The following is a 26,309-nucleotide window of genomic DNA, read 5'->3' on the forward strand; positions in this document are numbered from 1 at the left end:
TTGTATAGATTTTTATATGTATAATTTTTTTGTATAGATTTTTGTGGATAATTTATACAATAATATGAATTCCCTACTTTCATCACACTGTAAAACCTGTTGTACTATTTTCTATATTAACCTTACTGTACTCAATGTACTGTATGAGTTGTAAAACATTTTCATCAAACATAAAACAGCACAACTATTTTTTCCTTTGACCAAACCATGATTTCTTTCCCCTTTTCCCATAGGTCCTTAAGCACTTTTCTGTGGATATATACTTCAAGACACCTTCAACTCTTAACAACTAAAGACTGCCTGGATCAAGACTGGATTTTCTCAGAAAACATTTGGGACCAGCTTCATTTATTGTACTATTATTATTATATTATTATTATTAAAAGTGAGAAAATGAAGATGGGCAAACATGAAATGTGTCATTATCTACAGCTTATAGCTATTTTCTTCTGTCTATCTGGAATAAGCCAAGCGGAGCTCTCAATGTCTACATCCAAGCCTTATATTCAGTCTGGAAAATCAAGGACAAAGAGGAGTTGGGTATGGAACCAGTTCTTTGTGCTTGAGGAATATACTGGCACAGAACCTCTGTATGTTGGCAAAGTAAGTAACATACATGCATGCAATTTATGATAATATGCAATTAGGAGGCTTTTAAAGCACATAATATAAACGTGACTGCCATGTCAGCCATACCAGTTCCAATTTCTGAAACCTTGTTTTTCAGTTTGTAACCTGCTTGAAGTTTTAGAATTTTTTCATAAAGGAAGAACCACAGCTAGACGATAAAAAGTATAGTTTATTATTTACCCATTTGAGAAAACCAAAATGACTTATTGCCTTTAGGTACCTCCATTTTACTTTGTCAAATGCTTTAGTTTGAGTACTTAAAGGGGTTGTCCAGCAATATTTTTTGCTATCATGGAGGAGCAATCCCTGCTTCTTGCCGGACCAGGCCTCAGTGTCACAATGATGCTGATCCCAGCTCCACAATCGCTTACTATGGGCTCCAGCAGCCCATAGTAATCGAGCACTGATCTGATTGATCACTTCAGTACATATTTAGTACATTGATCTCTATGAGAGGTTAGTGCAGATAAATGCTGTGCTATGTATAGCTGTAGCCCTAAAAGGGCTTTTGGGGTCTTGCCTGCCTACAAAAAGCTAAATTCTTACTGTCCCTGCTTCAATCTTTCTCCCTGACTACCATCAAGATGGCACGTGAAATGGAAGCCTGAAAAGGCAAGTTATTATACTCTGGAGGTCACATGAGTAAGCCAGCCAATTAATGATGCTGTTCACCCAATGCCAGCATGCTCCTAGGGCCTGTCAACCCCCCCCCCCCCCCCATAGCTATTGGCTAAAAAAAGGCGTCAGGAAAGATGGGAGGAGAAATGAACTTTTACTGCGTTTTAGGTCGTATGCTTGTTCGAAAACGAGTATTTCAAATAGTGTAGTATTCGATCGAATACCTACTCTATCAAGTACTACTCACTCATCTCTAGTCATCATAGATAATGCCAACATAACACTAGTTTGTACTTTATTTTCATATTGTAGAAGATTGAAATTCCATTGATAACTGCTTTGTTAAAATGAGTATGTATAGATATGTAAGCAAGGTGTGCATGATAGTGCAGATTGCATTGTGAAGGTGTGAAAACATATATTGTATTTACATCTTATTTGGCATGTAACTTGTATAAGCATGTCTATCCAGTTACCAAATCCTAATCAGAGTTCATTTGCTGAAATATGTCTTGAGTATTTTCATAACACTTTTTTATGTCTTTGCTGCAATTTTTTTTTAATCAATGCACAACCAATATATGGTTCACATGATACATTTATTAATATACCATGTACCATACCAGCAATTACATCATGTTCTATAACCTGGTTTAAATGGTTTGTTGTTGATATTAAATACTTTTTACCTATTGTACAATCAAATATTATAGAGATTTTAACTTTTATAGCAATGCTGAGCCCCATACATAAAGGGGTATTGTACAGTTTTGGTAGTTGGTAGTACAGAGTAGTGATGAGTGAATACTGTTCAATCGAATATATATTCGATCGAATAGTGAGATATTCAAATCACCCAGCTTCCGGTTTCACCCTCCAAATGGTCAAATAGATGTTTTTCACTAATCGAATACTTGTTCCCATAAACTTTAATGGGATTGAATATTCGATCGAATATTCAAATATTTGCGGGACATTTGTACGAATATCGGATATACGAATATCTCACTATTCACTTATCACTAGTACAGAGCTCCATTTCTCACTGTGAAGAGCTTATGGGTTTGAGATCAGCATATTGTATTACCCCCTCAGATTGTCAGTGGCTGCAACATCCTCTCTCCTTCAGCCACTAAGTGGCAGATCGGGCACTACTACCTGACAACCCCTAACCCAGAAGACAATTACAGAGCTCTATGATACCAATGATGGTGGGGAGTGAAGAATGTGAGTATAGTGTTTTTTTTTAACCACCTGCCCAGTTAGGATTCTGTCCTGTTCCTTCACAGAACCCTTGGCAATTGATTAGCCACCTATGAACACACAATCAGAGGATTAAAGCAAATCAATATATTGAGGAGCAAGGAGGTTGTGAAGGGAAAGGGAAAGCACCACTATAAAGGGTCTTGAGCCCTGTTAGATTGTGTCCCCTTTGCCAACTCAACAATAGGCTCCTGTAAGAGTTTGCCCCTCTAACAAAATTCTAGCAAATTCTAAAAACAGCGACCTTTGAATGGGACCCAACATATCAAAGTATCTGTATGCCTGTATTCAGATTCTTTATCTGTTGTAGTGCATTCCCCATAAACCTAAATTTTGCTGTTCTATGTCTCTTTTCTAACATGTTTTGTAAAGTTTTTCTCCCCACTTCTTTTTTTGTATGAAATATATCTACACTGCAGTTAAATGTATTCATACTTTCACCCAATAAAAGGTTGTGTGTGTGCAAAATGACATACAGCACATGTGTATAAATACAGTATATATGTGTGTAACATTTTTAATAAATATATATATATTTTTATTATTATAATTTTTTTGAGTAAACTACATAGAGAAGACCTACATTTTTTTTTCTGGAGGTTTTAATGAAAAATGTAGATAGGATAGTAAAAAAAAGTATAAACAAAGCAAACCCTTATATCAACACAGTATAATGTAGTACAATATGGAGAACTTGTAATGGGGTTCCTTTATTTTATTGAATGTTACCCATACATTTCTGATGGTATTCTTGGGTACTTCCATCTCCCTCCCCCCCCCATACACACACACACACACCATTTCAAAAATAGTTTTGCTTTTCTTTGCAATTTCACCTCACAAATGTTTTATGGTTTTGCGGTATACAATTAATACAGTAAAAAAAAATCTCTAATTTGGCTCTTCAGGTAAAGAGTAAACATAAAGAAAAAAAAAAAACCTTTCACCTATATTAGATAAAAATGGTAATACAGAACCAATATAAATTCATTTAACATGGTCATCCTTTACTTTTAAAGCAGCACACAAATAACTTCTCTAGTCGATCTTGTCATCTCCATTTGCTGCAATATAAACCGATTATTATTTGGTCTAATAGTTTTATTATAGAAGTAGTGTTCTTGCAAATGGGCTCATTACATTCCTAATTAAACAGAGTGAACATTTCTAAGAATACTTTGTCTAATTTGAAGTCCATTTAAAAAAAAAAAAAATCTAAGCTTGAAAAATTCACATTATATTTAAAACGCATGGACTTTTTAAGGGAATTTCCTCACTAAAACAAACTAAATCTACAATTTAGTTTCAATTATTTTTAGGATCACTCACTGATTACTACTACTAGTCCTTACAAGGACTGTTGGGTATGTTTGGAAGCTAATTGCCCACCTAACTATACAATCTAGGCCCAACACCTGTTCTCTCCTTGCTTCAGCAGCTCTCACTGTCAGTTATGTATATATCTGTGCTGTCAGTTTCCATACACAATCAGTGTATTACCATCCGCGATGCTTGTGATCCGGCATTCAGCTCTTCAGTCTTCCGGTCGCAGACTGAATCTTCAGGCTCTGTCTCCTCTGGCCATCAAAAATTCTAGAGGAGACAGTGGCTTGAAGATACAGCAGCAGATGAGGACTGGCTCATGGTAAGTATATACTGCCTGTGATCTAAAAACTGACTGCACAAATATATGCATATCAGTGGATATTGGCCACACACAATCCTGCTTACACAGGAAGATGTGAGGCATATAGTGATAAATTATGAAGCAGGCTCAAAATACACGATGAGCCAAGGATCAGGTGTTTACCCCTGTCACTTTTTCACACTTTTATTTTCAGATAGGCTGATAATTGGCCAAAAGAACATTTCTTGCAATGGTCCGTGTAAAGGTCCTTAAGGCTATGTTTACACATTGTTTATTTTTAGAAAAAAACAGACGCTGATTACAATAAAATCTGTGTCCTTACAGCAGTATCAACTGGGGGAATGACCCAGCAGTATTGAATACCGTGGGAACATAGCATTACAGTTAGTAGTAAGGTTTAAGACATACTGTATATAAAGTTAGCTAAAAAATAGTGAGCATATTAACTTATAGCGTACTATATATATTTATTACTTTGGGGGTTTATGCTAGCTGAGAATATATAACCTTCATGATTCCTGCTTCCCCTCCATTTAAGGTTTGGGGTTCTGTATTATACTGTGTTTCCCTGAACATAAGACAGTGTCTTATATATTAATTTTTACCCCAAAAGATGTGCTATGTCTTATTTTAAGGGAATGTCTTATTATTCCATTAAGAAGAATTCACACTAAAAAATAAACTGTATAGCTTATTTTAAGCTAGTCTTTAAATCCTCCACTATGCCTTCTTTTTTTAGGATGTCTTGTTTTGGGAAAACAGGGTAGCTCTGCAGTAGTGTGCCCATGTGCATGAGGCCAAAGACAGTTCAACCTCTTAAGTCACAGTAACTGTTTAATACATATTGCACTCCAATTAAAGTTCAGTGAAAACTTTTTAGTTTTGTTCGTAAAAAAAATCTGTTTCCCTAATGTCTAAATTTAAATATAAAAGAGTACTTTTTTATTTTTATAAATACGTGAATATTTTAGTCCATTAATAAGCAGAATATTAAACTCTCATGTGGCAGTTTAGAATTTAAATTTAACTGTAAAAAAATTGGAACTGAACAGATAATGTTACCTTCTTTGATACCAAGCAAGCTTTGGAGGAATCACAAGAAAGTTCACTTCAGACTTTTTATTTTCCTGCTGTGACTTTATAGCACCGTGGGTACCCACAGTTCCACTTTTATATTGGGAAAAGAAAATAAGAATTAATATGGGCTTCATGGACTTTGATATGCAGTATACGATGTAATAGTAACAGTCTGAGTGCACAGAAGAAAGAGTTTCGAAGACCTATGAGTAGACATAATCATTAAAGTCATTTAGGGTTGATAAAATTCAGCGATAAACACCTCTACTGATCTATAAAAATCAAATCCAAGAAGTTAACTATAATTAAAGGTCAAAAAACCAATGCAGTACTGTGCTGCTGTACTAATATATACAATTTCAAAGTATTTGTGTTCTTTACAAATCTATTATTTGTTTTATTTAATTCAGCAAATTTTATTTTCCATAAAATTTCTGTTCCTATACAACAGAATATCAAATGTAGACATTAATATGATAAACTGGATATTGCAGGGACTAGTGATCAAAATATTTTTGTAACGGTAGCTTGACATCCTTACAGCCATTGCTGTTGTTCGTTGGCGGCACCACATTCTCTACCACCACATCCTCTTCACCACAGCGGTCTGGGAACTGTGTGTATGGCATTGGGTGCTTCTCCTGCCTGCTGCTGACATGCCTAACTTTTAGAGCCATTTGTTCACTCCTCTGTATGCAATTCCAATTCCAGCGCACACCTTCTCCAGAATGAAAGGCACAGTGCCTTAATTATTCCCACCTCTTCCTCTTGGAGTTATATAAGGAGGATTCTAGCCCATTTTCCCCGACTGAGCTTTGAGGTCCACCTATTCCTGCAAAAGTGTATTGCAAATGCCTTTCTGAATTCCTGCACCTGTATATACCCTGCCTGGTGTTCCCGTCCGCTCAATCTTGGTTCCAATTTGAGATTTGACAATCTTAGAGATCACATTATTTGTAAATGTTTAAAAATATAGCCTCTTTGTTAGGAATCTACCTGTTGGGACCTTGGCACAGTCCTCAAATTGTAAGTTATGAACGAGACGCCCATTTGGTCATGAATTGTGTATATTCTGTGTTTACTTTCTGAGCTGTGTCTGAACTGTGTCTTACTCCTTCTGTTCTGCTAATTGTTTTCCTAGTCCCACCTGTGCCTGTTCTGCTATGTTTCCTTTCCTTATGTAGTTAACCTGGTCTTGCCTCAGTGAGTGACAACTGGTTCCTCCAATCGTCTTCTGAAGCGGGTTCCTGGTCACCTATTAAAAGCTCTGTTTCTGCCTGTATCTTGACGGTTATTAGGTTAGGGTACTATTACACGGAATGATAATTGGCCGAATCAGCCTGATTCGGCCGATTATCATTCTGTGTAATAAAGACAACGATCAGCCGATGATCATTGTCATCAGCTGATCGTTGATTTAATTTCTGACCTATAATTGGCGGACGCGCAGCCCCCAACTGAAGATATACATTACCTTTTCATGCTGCAGGGCTCCTCTTCCTCTATGCTTCTCCCCAGGTCCACGCGCACCAGCTTCAGAGTGGCCTGTCAGCTGACACAGGCCACTCTGAAGCTGGAGCGTGCGGACCCAGGAAGAAGCACGGAGGAAGAGGTCCCTGCAGCCCTTTTAAAACGATTATCGGGCCGTGTAATAAGCCCAGTAAACGAGTGCCGATCTAGCAGATCGGCGGTCGTTTACATTTATTATGGGGCTCCCATTGGCCCATCTAATAGTACCCTTAGTCTCTGCCTGCTAGTGAATTCTGTATCCTGGTATCTCCTGATTCCTGCTTTGTATCTTTGGCATTACATTAAATTCAATGCTGATGGCCGTACTTTACATTATAGTAAATGTGTTTTTTTTTTGTTTGTTTTTTTATATATTATTTTTATTTTATTTTCCATAAAAAGACAATACAAATAGTTCTCCTTGCAGGGAGTACAAATACCTGCTAATCCAAAGTACTATAAAACCCCCCCACCCCTGAGACTGGCGAGAGAGGGAAAAAACAAACAAACATACAACTCCTTTAGTCCTCAGACCATTTCCCCCAGGTTTTCAAATATTTTTTCCTGGGTTTATCCCTTGCCCCAGCTAATATTTTTTCATACTTTTGTATTTTCCCCATGAGGTTAAACCACGTTTAAACACAGGGGGATTGGGGTCCAGCCAAGCCCTCAGAATTACTAACCTGGCTAAGAGCAAAGCTTTAAGTACAATGGTCTGATGGCTTTCCAAGCCCACCGAGCAGCCAAGTATAATATATTTCGCACAATATGGTACCATAATCTCCATTTTCTCAACCATACAGTCCACAAACTTCCTCCAGAAGACCTGTATTACATTGCACCTCCATAACATGTGGATATAATTTGCCCCAACCTGGCCACATTTAGGACATGTGTCATCCAATCTAACCCCAACCTTACGTAAAAAGGTCAGATGATAATGTAAACAATGTAAGATTTTAAACTGGACCATCTGATGGTTTTTATTCAAACTACACTTCCTAACATTCCCTAGCATATTATCCCATTCTACTTCTGTCACCTCTCCTACTTCTTCTTCCCACTCTGTTCTTTTCTTACTACTAATAAACCAATCTGCGTATAAATTTTCTGTGAAAATCATATATAGTCTCTTCAGTTCCCCTTTCTTATTACCATGCATTTCTTCTACTGTCTCTATAAAACTAAAAATATGAAACTTAGCCCTACTCCCACCCATCTGGGTTTTCATTGCGTGAAATAATTGCCTAAATCTTAACCAGTGAGATTCGTGTAGTGCAAATTCTATTTTAATTTCCTCAAAGGTTTTCAAATATCCAGCCCTAAATATATGCTCCACACGAGTGATCCTGCGAGTGTACCAAAAACCATGATCACTGACCGTATCCAAATGTGTCAACTGTAAATTCCCCCACAGGGGTGTATAAGATGTGTACCCTATAATACCCCAAAATTTCTTAATTTTTCCCCATACTTTCCCCCACATTCGCACCATCTTCCAATCTTTATATGTGGGAAGAGACCACCTATGAGATTCTAAAAATTCAAACAACGATTGACAAATTTTCAATCCTAAAAACCACCTCTCTCCAGTGTACATTATCATTACCCCTAATCTGAAGAATTTTATACATAAAAAAATAAAAACGAAAATCTGGCAAAGACCAACCCCCCATATCGGATGGAAGAGTGAAAGTATGATACCTAAGTCGGCATCTCTTACCTCCCCAAATCAGTTTACCTAGCAACACTTCAAGATGCACAAAATACCCATCCGGGATCCAGGCCGGTGCCGCCTTAAGAAAATAGAGTACTTGTGGCTGAACCACCATTTTCATCAGGGCTATCCTATCAGTCATAGACAGCGGTAGTCTAAGCCAAACCTTGATCTTTCCCTTCAATCTATGCAAATAAGGCTTAAGGTTTAACATGGCATATCTTTCCAGTTTTGCTGAAACTTTTACTCCAAAATACTCTATAAAGTCCACCCGTCTCTGAAGCTCTAGATTCTCTGCTGTTTCCATTTGAGGGTGGTCAAGTTCTAAAAGTGTTGATTTGGACCTATTAATCTGAAACCCTGAGTAGGAGCCAAATAATGTAAATTGTTCCATCGCGGCTGGCAGGCCCGTACCTGAACAGGTCCCGGATGAACATCAGCACATCATCGGCATACATAATCACTTTACTATCTCTGCCCTTTAGCCCAAAACCCTCTATCCTTTGATCTTTTTTTAATAACTGGGAAAGGGGTTCTATGTAAAGAGCGAACAGGACTGGCGAAAGGGGATAGCCTTGTCTAGTACCTCTATTTAGGCAAAATGCCTCCGAGACTACCCCGTTCACCATTATGCTCGCTACAGGCTTTAAATACAACATTTTTATATACCGACAGATTCCCTCCCCCAAACCAAATGCCCTAAGGGCTTCCCACAAGAACCCCGACTCCCCCCTGTTGAACGCTTTAACAGCATCTATCGCCAGGATGTTGCGGGGAATCCCTCCAGTCATCTGAATATTAGCAAATGTCTCCTCTATATTGGAGAATACTGATCTGCCAGCTATGAATCCCCTCTGATCTTCACTAATCAATACCGGCATTAAATCTATGAGCCTTTGAACAATTACTTTTGCAAAAATTTTAGCATCCGTATTTAATAACGAGATCGGCCTATATGATCCTACATCAAGAGGGTCTTTCCCTTTTTTTGGTAAAAGTATAAGCGTAGCTTCATACATTGAAGGGGGTAGTTCATCTAGTATACAGGATTCTTTAATCATCTCATACATTATGGGCAGGAAAGCTTTTTTATATTTCTTGTACACTGCAAATGGAAGACCATCAGGGCCAGGGGCAGAATTTTCCCCCAACGATCTCAGGGCACATTCTATCTCAGATTCTGTAATAGAAGAATCCAGCTCTGTTTTTTGTTCCTCTGAGACCTTTGGAAGATTCAGATCCTCTAGAAACTGAGAAATCAACTCCGGCTCAGGATGACTTTGACTGGTATATAGCCCCTTAAAATATCTTTCCAGGACCTGGGACACGGATGAGGTGCCCAGCACCAATTCTCCCCTCTCATTCCTAATAGCCGGGATCTCAGGTCTAGAGTCATGGGCCCTCACTACGTCTCCCAGTTTATTAGGTTTCCATGACTCAATAAAATTTTTCTGCCCCTGGAAAAACAACTTATGCTGAGCTTTTTCCAACAGAAACCCAGTGAGTTTATCTTGAGCTAATTTCATCAGATCAAAGGTCTCTATTGTCCCCTCTCTCTTATAAGAAGCCTCTGAGGTCCTAACCTCCTCTATGAGTTTATTTTCCTCTTGCCTAAAGTTCTTTTTAAGGCGTACTACCTCCCGATAGAGGAGGCCCCTAACAAAAGCTTTCAGTGTGTCCCAAACTATTAGAACCGAAGTGGACCCTTTATTAATAGCCCAAAATTCATTTATTTCCTTATTTATTAGTTCTGTGTTGTTCATCAGTTGTAACCAGTATGAGTTGATCCTAAAACAATTAATTTTTACATTCCCAGGATCCCCCACCCCGGCCGGCCTTATTTCGAATGTAACAGGGACATGGTCAGACAGTGATTTACCTTCGTACCTCATGTTATTGATTTTAGGGAGTGCAAGTGCATCCGACAAAACCATGTCAATTCTAGAAGCCATTTTATAGGATGCACTATAACAAGAAAATAAAGAGAGCGCCACACATCCCTCCATCCCACCTCCCCAGCAAACCTCGCAAGGGAGGAGGGGTGCGGGGAGGGGGGGACACCCTCCGAACGCCTGTCCAATTCTGGACACATTACTGCATTAAAATCCCCTGATATTATCAGGGGGGTGTTAGGCTTATCCTTCATATATTCAACCAGCGTTCTAAGTACATCCATTTTAAATGGTGGAGGCAGATACACAAATGCTAGTACCATTACTTCTCCATTAAATTTTGCGTGTAAAAAAATATATCAACCCCTTCTATCCATCCTTTTATGTATCAAAGAAAAATAAATCTGTCTGTGAATATAAATGGAGAGACCCGCAGAGTAACTTGTAAAGGGGGCGTGAAATTCCTGTGCCGCCCATCTCTGCTGCAGTCTGAAGGTTGTATCCTCTGTGGCATGAGTCTCTGTCAGACAGACTACAACAGGGAGGTGGCGCTTTACCAAGTCAAAAACTGCTCTTCTCTTAACCCTATCTCCAAGACCTCTCACATTCCATACAAGTACTCTTACGGGGTTAACCATTCAAAAAAAAAAAAAAAAAACCTCTTGCCAGTCTCCCCTTCCCCCCTTCCCCCCCAATCCCCTTCCCCCCCACTCCCCCCACCCCCAAATTGGCCCACAGGGAGGTAGTCCCTCACTGTGCACCTCTATCTTCCACTAGCACCCCCTCTCCCCCCTCCTCTCCGACCAGCAGACCCACACTGATAATACAAAAATCATAAACACATCAAATCAAATCAGCCCCCCCCCCCTCAAACCACCTCTAAAGCCCCTTGCTTTCTATCCATTCATTTGCATCTTCTCTGCAATTCTCTGAGCCTACGTTTAACATCCCTAAAAGATTCCCTCCGCTTCTGTGTAGTTTTAGAATAGTCTGGGTACAACGCCACCTTGTTACCATTGACTGACACTTCACCCTTCTGTCTAAAGCATCTAAGAATTACATCCCTATCCCTGGAGGACATGATTTTCACCAGGATAGTTCTAGGTGGGGAGCCCGGAGGTAACGGTTTAGAAGGCACCCTATGTGCCCTTTCTATATCAAAATGTGGGGAGAGGAGAGATGCATCCATATTGTCCCTTATCCATTGAACACAGAATTCAATGCACTTCTCTCCCTCTATCCCCTCCGGGAAACCCACCATTCGTATGTTAGCCCGCCTAGACCAGTCCTCCATTTCTGTAAGGCGATTAGGTACTGCCCAGTAGTTAGATTTAAGCGACTTCATTTCAACCTCTAAACCCTTAAGTTTAGACTGAATAGGATCTACAGTTTTTTTCCACATTATGGACCCGGTCTCGGATTTTGTTGAGATCATCCCAGATCAAAGAAACATCCGTAACTAAACCACCTATTTGTAGTTGCATTTCAGACATTCCAACATTGCATCTCTGCACTTCGGACAGAATTTTTGAGAGTATAAGATCCTCTGTCTCTTGTCCCTCGGATATAGAGGCCCCCGAAAGTGAGGCACCGTCTTCCGATTCCAAACCTGAATAGCGAGGTCCCTTATTTGCAGCAGGCAAGTTGGGTGAAACATTTTTCTGACCTCTAGACTTATTGTTAATTGGAGGTGACTTTAAATATTTTTCTATTTTCTGGGGGGGTTGGAGTTCTTGCACTCCCCCCAATTTTCTAGGTTGAGCCTTTGGAGGCATGCTGATTCCCCAAGCACTATCTGAATCAGCCGGTGACTGATAGATGGTCCCAGAAAAGTCTACAAAAACAGGTAGTGGTCACCGACAATAAAATAGTGTGAGTACATGAAGTCATTGTTATCACAGCATATAGCTTCCTACCTGAAGCTGCGACCAGGTAGCCAAATCAAGTTATACAGCTTTTACGGTGGAGGCTTTATCAACAACCTACCAGTCCCCACAGAAATATTTTATTTAGGGAACCTGCCCAATAGAAAAAACAAAGTCAGACATAAATCCAAGGCTGCCTCCAACAGGGAGGGAGTAGGGGAGAGGATACCAGCCATGGCGGAGTTAATTTGCTGTAATAAATAACTTTACTCCATTAGTAACAAGGCTCTTACCCCTCTATGGCAACATATATCAGACACTGCAGCAGGGCGAGTTGATCATGCTATAAGCTTTAAACCAGGTGTTCTGAGCAGGGTATATCCTCCTTTTTAGGGACCTGTTCAGCAGAACAATGTGATCAGTGCTGGCCAAGGTTACAAAAAAAAAATCCTTTTATGTCCCTCCATTCTTCCCCACACAAAAATAAGGCTGAGGGGTGGGTAACCAGAGCAGGAGAACCGCAACAAGGACAGTCAGAAAGCGGTGTGGGGCAGTCATATTTCTCTTACCCCGTCCATGTGCCAAACAGTTCTAATTAGAAGTCTCCGGTGGCAACCTCTGTAGCGTCCTCCGCTCACTGTGGTGCCGCTCCGCGTGCAGGTCCGGATGCCATCTTGGTTCACACAGGCGCCGGCTCTACTTGTACGCCGGGATAACCCTCCGCCGCCAAGGACCCCAGACCGGGCCCGAGCCGTCCACTGAATTCACCGGAGCGGCCTTTATTCTCCACCACAGGCCCCCGGCATCTTCATCCAGCTGTACCCACACCAGGCACCCTGCCGAGAACACCGCCGTCCACGCAGGAGCCCTAGAGCATCCGCAGCCAAGCCAGCCACTGTCGCTCCCGATACAAGCACCGCCAGGGCACCCCAAACACAGGGCTCCCCCCGCCAACAGCCAACAGGGAGGGAAGCGGCCAGACCAGCAGACATCACCCGGTCAGGGGGGGCAGGGCTCGGGCTGTCAGACAAAGCAGGTCCCGCTGGTCATTCCTGGAGGGGGAGAGAAAGCGCACTCAGCAGCTCCTACATGCTGCTACGTGGCCACACCCTGACACAGTGCTCCATAGTAAATGGTTAATTGATTTGAAAGAAAACTGACAGTATGCAATAAAAAATAATTTTGCTCATAACAAAGGGAACTTGCATAAGGGACTAATACATATATGGCACAGTGCAAAAGATGTAAATTAAATGGACTTGACTTTATCTATTTATGAAGTTATTTCTCTGGCTGGATACAGTATTTAAAAAAATAGACATGGTGACAGCTGGTATGTGTTTATGGTGCACTAAGTAAAGCTTTTACTATGAATAATAAAAGTAATATTTTATGATATCATACAGCAAAATTTTCAGTGCAAAATACATGTATGCCCCATGATGCAAAGGGGGTTGAATACAAAAAAGTTTCATATTGAGTATTATGCACGTTTATGCACTTTTCAATCATCTCTTTTATATGGCTTTTTGGCCTTTTCTATATATATATATTTTTTTTTTTCATTTAGAATTCAAGTGCCCTAACATTGGTTTCAAGGGCAATCATTCTATATGTAACAATGTACACATCCCTTTCTACATCAGTAAATCATTTCCTGTACATCAGAATATGACCTCATTTCTCTGTTACAGAATAACGGGAAACTTGTATGAATAACAAGAAATGCTGTGTTGACCGTCCTAGAATATAAAGCGCAAACAAGTATCTGAAGCTTCCTACATTTTTTTTAATAGGTATTTTACAAACGCACAACAGTTAAAACATAATGTGAGCTAGCAAGCTTGTATAGGCAAAGGACAGGACTGGGTGGTAAAATGACAGATAATGATAATAACTTCCAGGTAGTAAATTAGAAAGCTTTAAAGGACAAGCTTTTACTGCTCTACTTTATATGAATAGTCAAAAACACTGTGAAGTATCGAGCATAGCCTAGTAGGAACTGGCTCTGATGTTTGTAGATTGTTGTTTCTTACCATCAAAAGTTGTTGAGTAAAGAAGCATTGACCTTGTTGCTTTTTATCTTGCTAATCTATGGAAAACCTAACAACAAACCAAAGTTCATAAAAAAGACAGAACTTAAAATATTACTTAGGATATATGTATTTTGGTAATCTGAATGCTAGCAGCAGCATTTTTTTTTATTCTAGGTGTCCTGACAGTGCTAACTATTGCACTTTTTATCTTGTACATTTTCTTAAATAGGAAAAATAAATATTTGCATGTTTACAGTACTAGAATTATATATTTTGTGCCTACTAGAAGAAGTGTATATATATATTTTTTTTACTTAGGCTGGGTTCACACGACGTTTTTGCAATCCGGTTTCTCCATGCGTTTAAAAAAAAAAAAAAAAAAAAACGAATGAAAAAAGATGCATTTGTGTGCATCTCTTTTAATCTGTTTTTTTTTTCCATTGACATTCACTTTTTAAAAAAAAAAAAAAAAACAATCAAAACGGATCTGTTTTTGTTAACGTACACAAAAATGTAGGCAACCTCATTGTTGTGTTCGGTAAAAAATGTGCATCTATTTCGATCCCCCTTTTTTTTTATAATGGAAGTCAATAGAAAAACGTATCAAAACAGATGCACACAAATGCATCAGTTAAAAAAAAAAATACGGATTGCAAAAACGTAGTGTGAACCCAGCCTTATAAAGAAGTTATGAAAGACATACCAGTAAGGACTAATAGCCAATATTAGTAAATTACTGCTTCAAAAATCAGCTCCAACTAGTGTGGTCTTCTGAAAGTCCTTTGGAGTCTACTATTATGTCAAAGCTTGGGAGGATTCTCAGGTATTTTGTACACCAGTTTAATTTTGCATGCTTAACTTTACTCAGGTTATAGTTTATCTTTTATGTATGGAAGTTATAACACTGATAAATTACTAAAAGATCTCCAGTTATTCTGAAGGATCTTGCATGGCCTAACACTTTTTATTTTTGTGGGTAAATATCTTAACAGAACTACCTATGTTCAAGAAGTGTGTCTAGGCCTTTAGGAAAATACATTTGTAAAAAGGAGTTTATAAAGACGAAGGTTTTTAGAGAAGCAATTAAGTTCTAGCAATGAAGTGTGCAGAATGTATGCAAATAAGCCCACAAGCCATACTGACTTTAACAATGAATATTTGTAAATGTGTTGTGTGAGTTTTCTTAACTGAATTAGTATTCAGAAATCAAAGTTATTGATTAGTTTCCTTTTGGGCGTCTTGCTAGTGCTGTTGTTCACAACTATTTGCATGTACTACCTATAAAAATTGTAACTTCTAAACTTGTAAGCAATACAGTGATAGCACATTAGTATAATCTTTCCTTTGAAGTTGATCCCTGTTCAGAAGGAACTGCATGTTACATTACCCAGGTCTAGTATGGTCATCATAAATAAAGATTTGTAAACTGAATAAGTACTAATGAATATATGAATGAATCAATAAATCTGCTGAAATTTAGGACATGAATGCTGATTTGGATTCAGGACTACACCTGCCCAGTAAATGTAAGGGGCATACCTACTTGGGCCACACAATAAAGAGTCATGCATAGTGCACTGATGCATACTTGCATACTTTAAAGGAGGAGTATACAAGTAGTTTTTGGTGGGGCTCTACATTAGGATGTCATGGAAACTGTGGCGCAATACACAGTGAATCACTGCTTACTGTAGAGAAGTGAGAACTCCTGTCAAAATGACAGGGGTCTCTACTACTCCACATAGATTCCATGATGGGCTACACTAACGTGCCATGGAAACCACATACGGAGCAGGAGGAAATTTTCTTACTGTTATAGCTTCCACCACTACAATTATTGGCACATCCCCTTTTTGTCCATTATTTTCCATACTGTACTGCTGCTGATGTTGCTATGGGTACTAATTTGCCTGGTGCTTTTTCTCCTAACACCACCCACAAAGGCAAAAACCCAGCATTATCCATTATGCTTCATATTAGGCTGTTGCTGCCAGTGCTGCAGCTACTATTCCACCTATAACTACCTGAATCCATTCCCTTTTTGGAACATTTTCTACCACTAAGAAAACTTGGTGTCATATGTAACTTTTCAATGCAATCAGGCTTTTCCACTTTTGCACCAACCTCCAAATCTGTATGGAATCAGGCACAAAAAAAGGTCAGGAACTGTTCTCATTTTTATGTCCATTTATTAAAGGTTTAGAAATAGCCTATGCTTATGAAACCTGAAGTGAAAATAGACAAATCCATTGCAATGAAAGCTGATAAATTATGTATGTTAGAAAATATCAGTGGGTTGATGGTACCATGGAAACACGTGTCTTCAAGGAATTATCAATAAAATAACATTGCATTGAGTTTTAAGAGTGTTGTATTTTCTACCTACACTTTAATTTTTTTATTTATAGCTTTTCTCGTGTTCTCAGGCTGGGTCACATGACTGCTCTGCCTGTTATTTCTTTGTTTCATGTGATGTCAAGTTCACTGTTCCTTCCAGTGAACATAATGTCGCAGTAACGATAATTGACCGATAATTGACATGACCCTTTTATAAGCCCCAACCCTTTTGAAAGACAATGGGCATCACATGTATCACCTCTATTCAGAGTAAGGCACTGGGCACTTTATACACAGATACTACACCAGCTCCAGCACCACTGCACTTACATCAGAAAGGGAGTGAAAGGGGGATCCATTTACTTTTCCTTCATTCATCTGGGGCACCAATCTCAGCCTCCCTCTTATACAGCGACAAGACAACTGAGGAAGGCCTTAACACTGTCCAACACAGTCCAACACACCACCCCCTGTGCTCTCCCTTATTATTCCCCTGTGCTCCCTATTCCTCTTTTTATCCCCCTGTGCTCCCCCTACCATTGATTATGCCCCTGTGCTCCCCCTCATTATTCCCCTGTGCTCCCACTTATTATCCCCCTGTGCTCCCCCTTCCCCTTATTATGCCCTTGTGCTCCCCCATATCTCCCTGTGCTCCCCTTCCCCGTATTATGCCCCTGTGCTCCCCCTTGTTATTCCCCTGTGCTCCTCCTGGTCCTCATTATCCCCCTGTGCTCCTCCTGGTCCTCATTATCCCCTTGTGCTCCCCCTGCCCCTCATTATCCACCTGCCCTCCCCCTGTCCCTCATTATCCCCCTGTGCTCCCCCTGCCCCTCACTATCCCTGTGCTTCTCATTATCATTATCCCCCTGTGCTCCCCCTGCCCCTCACTATTCCCCTGTGCTTCTCATTATAATTATCCCCCTGTGCTCCCCCTGATTATCCCCCTGCCCCTCACAATCCCCCTGTCCCTCATTATCCCCCTGTGCTCCCCCTGCCCCTCACTATACCCCTGTGCTCCCCCTGTTACTCACTATCCCCCTGCCCTTCATTATCCCCCTGTGCTCCCCCTGCCCTTCATTATCCCCCTGTGCTCCTCTGCCCCTCACTATCCCCCCTGTGCTCCTCCTCAGTACCTCCAGGCTGCCACTGTTCCTTTCCAGTTGCACCTCTGCACCGGGGCAGAGGAGGAGGTGGTTGCTCCGGGATGGAGGGACTGCTCGGGCTTGGGGGCTGAAAGGGTAGGTTGTGGGCGGCTGCGGTAGTAGTATTGCGGAGGGGAAGCAATACTACCGGGGCTCCCATGGGCATTACAGACTGCAGCTGTTGCTGTTGCATCTGCTGGAGTTGCTCAAGCTGAGCCAGGTCCTGGTCCCGGAGACGGGCTGCAGGGGTCAGGGGAGCAGGAGAGCAGCCACATCTGGAACATGATGGTGCCCTGAACTGGGCAGCGCGCGTATCATAGAGCTCCCTGTGCGCCGGGGCTGGAACTTCCAGCACAGGGAGCTCTCTGATGCACGTGCTCCTGGGGATAGGATGGGACACCCCAGGCAGCCGCGCATCAACCGGGAGCTGATCCCATTTTTCTCCTGGCCCAGTGACTGGGTCAGGAGGAGCATTTGTCAGAAGCGCCCTGTGGCCAGTCCGGCCCTGCTGATAACTAGCTTGTGGGTTCATGTTAGTATGTTTTCTATTGTGCTTGTGTGGGTTTCCTTCCATACTTCAAAACATAGTGATAGATCAATTTGGAGTTTAGAGTGTGAGCCCCAGTGGGGAGACGGCTCGGTGTGAGCAATGACAATCAAAGTTGGAGCCATATCAATAGCAGATCTATTATTATATGGTAAAGATTGCTGTAGCATTTTGCTCTGGGCCCAAAATTCTGACCCACCTCCCTGCAGAGGTGGCCTCAATATTAGTGAGCATTGCTTAAGGAATGAGCCGGCAGCCATTAATAAAAGGGTTATTATATAAATACACCACACTGATGTAAAAGTAGCATATTCCTCTTTGTAATGTCCCATATTAGAATCTATCAACATATTAGGCTACCATAACCTGCTGATATATTCCCATTAATTTTTTGGGCACCTTGTAAGGTTCTTGATGTATTAGTTTTGCATCACCAGCAGCAATCGCATGGTAGACTAAACTCGCATGGCCTAGTGTAGAAATATATGTGTGTTCATGCTTCTTTATTCTGATCATCAGAAAGTGCCCTACCACTTTAAATTCCAGAGATTGGAGAACAACCAGTTCAAGTTCAAGTAGATTTGGGTAACATTCTGACAGAACAGTAAAGGCAACATTTAGCCTGTTAACCCATTTTTAAACATATTAGAATATTAAAATGTCTTGTTCTGGATTCTGCCAACATAGTATGTTCAGTCTACAGGACCAGTTTGATGTAAGACCTTAAATAGCCCTTGCCATTTTACTAGTAATTTGTCATCAGAAGTTGGCAGTAACAGTAAAACCTTATCACCTGGTACAAAAGATTTGTGCTTAGCAGATTTGTCATACCATTGTTTCCTGAGTGACATAGAAATAAAATAATTCACAATTTTTTACTTTTTTTTTTGTTTGGGCTTTTCCCAGTACTCTTTTATCACATCTAGTTGTCCCCTTTTTGTCTCCCGTAAGCAGTATAAAGGGAGAGAAACCAGTGGATGTCAGGGGAACCTCCCCGTATGCAAATAAAAAATATGGCCAAAACTGATTCCATTGTCTTAAATACTGCACAAACATCTGGGTAAACGTTGCATGTTGGGGGTCATAAAGTTTGGTTCTTACAGTCTGAATTTCCAGACAGTCATAAACTACTGTTGAAAATTTGTGACTGGTATGCTTGAATGTGGACTGAAAGTTTAAACCTTTATCCATGATAATTTTAAAGTTTTTAAAGGAATAAGCTTTGGCTAGCAGGTCATATAATCACTTGTAACAAGTTACCTTTTTTTTTACTTTTTAATGAGAACCAACAATTTATAAAAAATATCCTTTCAACAGGGGTATCAAACAAAGACAAGGAACCTGTAGTATATTGACATCCTGGACATGATTTACATAAATTTGCCATATTTGCATGAATTTTACGGTAAAGTTTACCAGATCAGTATCCTTGAAAGGGTTTATTTGGACCATAATTTTCAGGGAGTGGTACACAGTAAGAGCTATTTTCATAATTTACTACATATTCAGAGTGTAACCCAGTTTGCAAAAAAAAAAATAAATAAATATATATATATATATATATATATATATATATATATATATATATATATAATTTTTGTAGGTGCTCACAAACTGGATATCTCATTTTAAAATGTTTAAAAGGGCACTGTTTCTCCACCCCATTTTTCACCTGGACAAATTGTAAAGCAAGGGTGTTACCTTGCTTTTGTGTAACCCCTTAACGACATCGGGCGTAAACTTACGCCCTCGCGCCCTGGTACTTGGCGCATCAGGGCGTAAATTTACGCCCGATGTTTCCCCCGATCGCTGCGTGTTCGCACACAGCGATCGGGGAAGATGGCCTGCTATAAATCATAGCAGGCCATCTTAGCTTCTCGGCACGGGGGGTAGTTAACACCCCCCGTGCTTACGATCGCCGCTATAGGCTGATCAATTCTGATGAGCCAATAGCGGCGATCGGAACCTTTCCGGGTCATCGGTGAACCGATGACCCGGAAAAAAATGGCGGTCGGTGCTGTCCGAGGACGGCACCGACCGCCATTACTGTAAAAAGTAATGGTGGTGACCGTGCCACCGGCCCGATCGCCGTGAACGGCCGGCCGGCCGTTCACGGCTATCGGGCCGGTGGCACGGCGATCAGAGTACCACTAAATAAAAAATACCTGCCCTGGACCCCTCAGCTAGGTAGCTAGGTAGGACCTGTCCCGGGGTCCTGATCGGCGTCTTCCGGGTTTGCGGCGTCCTCCGTCTTTCCGGCGCGTCTTCGGATCTTTCCGGCGGTCCCCGTCGTCTTCTTTCGGCTATTTTCTTTTTTTTCTATTTTCCGCACCCTATCGCCGCTGAGTGTTGATCAGCATCGCACGAAAGTGCGCTGCTAATCAGCAACTCCTCCTTTTTGGAGTAGGGTGTTTTTTTTCTATATTCTACTGCCACGGTCTGCTGATAAGTGCCGCGCATAAGTGCGGCATTTATCAGCAACTCCTTTGTTGGCGCAGGTTTTTTTTTATACTTACTGTAAAAAAAAAACACGTAAAAAACACTACATTACACCACACTACATTGAATAAAGTTTGACACTACACCACTACATACCCCATATACTAGTTCCCGTATAAAGATGGCCCCCAGGGTGTTTTCAGCGTCAGAGGGATACGTTATTATTGCCTCCGACACCGAAACAGCCAGTGAGGATGAATGGGGGGATCCTTCTTTCCTCCATTCATCCTCATCATCCAGTGACGTGTCTGGGGGTAGCGTAGCGTAGGGGAATTTTTCCCCTGTGATGAGGCTACTGTCGTCTGCCTCACAAGAGTTTTTTGCCTTCCTCTGGGTCAACACAGGTTGAATTTAATGGACACCTGTCATTTTCAACCTTATAAACTAATAATTGGCCAAACACCCCCAAATAAATTAGAATTGTCCCTTTTCCCCAGCTAAATAGGTATGGCCGCCATTCCAATTAGAGGATGCCATGATGCAATTACAAAGCCTCTGTGCGGCCAGGACAGTAGAAACCCCCCACAAGTGACCCCATTCTGGAAAATACACCCCATAAGGAATCTATCAAGGGGGGCAGCGGGGATATGGCCCCCTGGTGACGGCCACATTTGGGACGTGAAAATGAAAAAAATGGTATTTTTTATTTTCTCGGCACATGTTCTACGTAAGTGACTGTCACCAGTGGGGTCCATATCCTCACTGCACCACTTGTTAGATTCCTTATGGGGTGTAGTTTCCAGAATGGGGTCACTTGTCTGGGGTTTCTACTGACCTGGCAGCACAGGAGCTTTGTAATTGCGACATGGCCTCCATCCTCCTTTCCAGCCTCTAAATGGCGCTCTGTCCCTTTGGTGGCTTGCCCTGTGCCCATATGGCACATTATGCCCACATGTGGGGTATTTTCGTACTCAGGGGAAACTACCATACACGTTTTGTGTTCATTTTCTTTTTTAACCCCTTGTGGAAATGGAAAAAATCAAGGCTAGACCAACATTTAGTGTAATTTTTGTAAAATTTTTACTCTAAATCATTAATCTTGTCATGATTTTTTCATTTTCACAAGGGGCTAAAAGATAAAAAAAAACAATAAATGTGTAGAGCAATTTCCCCTGAGTACAGAAATACCCCACATGTGGACATAAAGCGCCATGCGGGTGCAGGGTAAGCCTCCGAAGGGAAGGAGCGCCATTTGGTTTTTGAAGGCTGGATTTGGATGGAATGGATTTCGAGGGGTCATGTTGCATTCAAAAGGCCTCTGTGTTGCCAAGACAGTTGAAACCCCCCACAAGTGACCCCATTATGGAAACTACACCCCTCAAGGAATGTAACAAGGGGTGTAGTGAGCATATGGACCCCACTGGTGACTGGCACAAATGTGGAACAATGTGGCGTGAAAATGAAATATTACATTTTTTACACTATAATGTTGGTTTAGCCTTGAATTTATCATTTTCACAAGGGGTTAAAAGAGAAAAAAACACACAATATGTGTAGAGCAATTTCCCCCAAGTCCGTAAATACCCCACATGTGGACATAAAGCGCCATGTGGGCGCAGGGCAAGCCTCCGAAGGGAAGGAGCGCCATTTGGATTTTGGAGGTTGGATTTGGCTAGAATGGATGATGAACGCCATGTCGCATTTAGAGAGCCCTCGTGCTACCAAAACACTGGAAACCCCCCACAAGTGACCCCATTCTGGAAACTGCATTCCTCAAGGAATCTAACAAGGGGTGCAGTGAGGATATGGACCCCTTGATGACGGGCACATTTGTGCCATGAAAGTGAAAAAATGAAATTTTTTTACTTTTACGTCACATTGTTCCACATTTGTGCCCGTCACAAGTGGGGTTTATATGCTTACTGTGCCCCTTGTTAGATTCCTTGAGGGGTGTAGTTTCCAGAATGGGGTCTTTTGTGGGGAGTTTCCAGTGTCTTGGCAGCACGAGGGCTTTGGAAATGCGACATGGCCCTTAAAATCCTTTCCAGTGAAATTCAGCTTCCAAAAGCAAATTGGCGCTCCTTCCCTTTGGAGGCTCTTCCTGCGTTCCCTTGGCACTTTATCACCACATCTGGGGAATTTCCGTACTCAGGAGAAACTGCACTACACATTTTGTGTCTTTTTTTTCCTCTTATCCCTTTAAGAAAATGAAAAATTGAAGGCTAGAACAACGTTTTAGTGTAAAAAATAAATTTTTCTTTTTTCACTCCATATTGTTCGGAAAATCTGTGAAGCACCTGTGGGGTCCAAATGCTCACCGCACCCCTTGTTACATTCCTTGAGGGGTGTAGTTTTCTAAATGGTGTCCCTTTAGGGGTGTTTTTTAGGTTTTGGCACCCCAGAGCCTCTGCCAACCTGAAGTGGTACAGTCAGAAATGACCAAATATAACGGAGGCGTTGAAATTCACTAGGCGCTCCTTTGTATCTGAGGCTTGTGGTTGCGTCAAATAGCGCAATAGGGCCACATATGGGGTATTTCTATAAACTGCAGAAACGGGGCAATAATTATTGGGGTGCATTTCTCTGGTAATAGGTTTATAATTATGAATAATATTGGATTACAATAAAATCTTTGCACAGAAAATTAAAATTTTCAAATTTCTTACACACTTAGCTTTTATTTCTGTGACTCCCCTAAAGGGTTAAAACACTTTCTGGATGTGCTTTTGCAGAGTGTGGGGGGTGCAGTTTCTGAAATGGGGTGCTTTGTGGGGCTTTCTAACATACAGGCCCCTCAAATACACTTTAAACCTGAACAGGTCCCTAAAAATATCTGATTTTGAAATTTTACAGAAAATTTGGAAATTTGCTGCTAATGTTTTAAGCTTCCTATTGTCTAAAAAAAATGAAAGATCATTTAATAAATGCCGCCAACATAAAGTAGACATGTTGCTAATGCTATTTAATATATAATTTATGTGGTATAACCACTTTCTGTATACGCAAAAAAGTTTCAAAGCTGGAAAAATGCAGTTTTTCAAATTTTTTTCACATTATTTGGGTTTTTTTCATAAAGATTCGTTATGAGTATCGACTCCAATTTACCAGAAATGTACAAATATAAAGTACAATATGTCACGAGAAAACAATCTCAGAATCAGCCGGATAGGTAAAAGCATCCTGAAGTTATTAATGAATAAAGTGACACTGGTCATATTCATAAAATTTGTCTCTGTCATTAAGGCCATTTCAGGCTCTGTCCTTAAGGGGTTAAAGGGGAACCCCGGATAAGAAAAAACTTGCTTTCTATTAAAAGTACATTAACAGTTATATAGATGTGTCTATACAATGTATTACTGTATCTGTGCGGTTCTGCCACACTGGTAGCTGACAGTAATCCAGGAAGTGAAAAAAATTGCCCCTGTGCCAATTTACATTGTCTCCTGCTCCCTCTGCTCTCACCCCTTAGGAGACAAATCTTCCATGCCTCTGCCTCACATTGTGTGTGTTTGCTGAGTGCAGGCTGATGATGCAGAAAGGAGTCAAGGCATGATCTCATAGGAGGCTTGGCTGGATCCCCCAATCCCCTGAGTGATCCACCATCTATGACCGGCCAGAAGCAGGTGCAGCACTAATTTTACTGATTGTGATGGGTGGGGAACTGTGATTATCAGCTGAGGGAAAGCATTCTGGGAACTGCTCACCCAGCAAGGACAGAAACACAATACAGAACAACCCCCCCCCCCCCCCAAATGGATTTTTGGTGGTTTCAAAACTGGGATGGAAAGGTAAGTAATGTGTTATGCTTCTGCAGAAGTTTCATTTTTTTAACCTCTACCTGGAGTTCCTATTTAATACACAGTCTTTCCACATTAGGGGGTACCTAGAACCTTTATCTTACATTCTAAAATATTTTGACATTTTATTACCGGTAGCTAAAAAGGTTGGATGCCTGGATATTACTCTTTAAAGGGGTTGTCCGGCGATAAAAAATTATTCACAGAATAACACACATTACAAAGTTATACAACTGGCCGCCCGAACAAGACGTCACTGCTGAGGATCGGAGACCGTGGTCGGCACGTGACAGGTATGTATAGCGCACCACACTTCCGGGTACATGGGTGGGGGGTGGTGGGACACGGGGAAGGGGGCCATTCACAGACATAACATACATTACAAAGTTGTATAACTTTGTAATGTGTGTTATTCTGTGAATAATTTTTTATCGCCGGACAACCCCTTTAATTACTTTGTAATATAACTGTAATAAAAAAAAATAACAATAATAAAAAGTGATTAAAAAGTCACATACACACAAGTGTGGTTCTGATAAAAAGTATTTATTATGATGGACAAATTAACCCTCAAATAGCCCCATAGACAACTAATTTTAAGTAGGGATGAGCAAATCACTCAAAAATTAGTTTCACAAAGTTTCACGAAATTTGCAAATATTCGCAAATCTCATCCAAACAACTTTTTATTAGAACAAGAAAACTATAGTAGCTACAATAGTAGGACTATTACAGAGTAGCAATTTGTTCTCAACAGCTGTGGCTGTGACAGTGTCAAAATTAGAGAATGTAATTTTTTTTAAATGTCAATCAGCCTGTCAATCATTCAATTTCCACCAGGGACAGTAGTAAACGTTGGTGGATCAGCAGCGTAATATCAATTTTCTCCCAGATATACTACATATCTCTCTGTGTTTCTCTCCCTCCTCTAACTGTCTGCTGCAATCTTCTCTCTGCTATACACAGCCGACTGGCCGCCTCCAGGAAGCCAATCACCTTATATTACGGTGAGAAGGGGTTGCTGACATCACAGTGGGGTTTGCAGCTGATTGGACAGGCACAAGAGATTATGGGTAATCCCTTGCTCCCGCCAAAAGATAGTTCTGTAAGCTAACATGTGCAGCCGCCATTGCAGCCCCCATGTTCAGTGAATTTTCAAAGCGAATTTGTGAAATCACTTTAAAGTGAATATAATGCCCAATTCGCCGTAAATCAGAATTCGTCAGATTTACTTTACTCATCTGTAATTTTATGGATCAGAAAAGATCAATTTTAAACACATTTATCTATCTTTAAAGTTTTAATTGTTTAAAGTAGTAAAATAAAATATAAGTTATATAAAGTGGGTGTCCTTGTAATCGCACTGACTTGAAGAAAATGGATTTTATGTCAATATAACCACACTGCGAACGGTGTAAAAACGAACTCCCCTCCCCACTCTGAAATTAGTACTGTGTCAGCAAAACAAAACAAAAAAAAAAAGCTTACAGTATTCTCAGAAGAATGCCTTTAAAGGAGCTGATGAGTAAAAGTGGCAAGTACAAAAGTAGAAATGAGTACACAGAATAACACCTATTCTATATTATTCGTAGTGAGAATGTAAATGACTGTTGTAACTCTACAACATGCAGGCAAATGTAAAAGATTTAATTTGAAGACTTGTGTTTGAACAGTAGATTCTTATTTGTTATGCACTAAAAGGATATGGATTCTTCCTATCTATTGTAATGCAACAAGTCCTGGCAGAGAAGTGCAGCAAACATTTTGCTTATATTGTGTTATACGTTTATAA

General features: G+C 40.6%; 1 protein-coding gene across 1 annotated transcript in view; it reads left to right on the plus strand.

Moving 5' to 3' along the window:
* Positions 1 to 393: 393 nt before the first annotated feature.
* Positions 394 to 26,309, plus strand: part of LOC138784522 (cadherin-7) — a 153,926-nt gene continuing 128,010 nt past the window's right edge. Inside the window, exon 1 of the mRNA XM_069960116.1 lies at positions 394 to 603. Coding sequence (XP_069816217.1) covers positions 394 to 603 — 210 coding nt within the window. The remainder of the gene's footprint in view (positions 604 to 26,309) is intronic.

This window comes from Dendropsophus ebraccatus, chromosome 2 (genome assembly GCF_027789765.1).
Source record: "Dendropsophus ebraccatus isolate aDenEbr1 chromosome 2, aDenEbr1.pat, whole genome shotgun sequence".
Taxonomy (NCBI): Eukaryota; Metazoa; Chordata; class Amphibia; order Anura; family Hylidae; genus Dendropsophus; species Dendropsophus ebraccatus.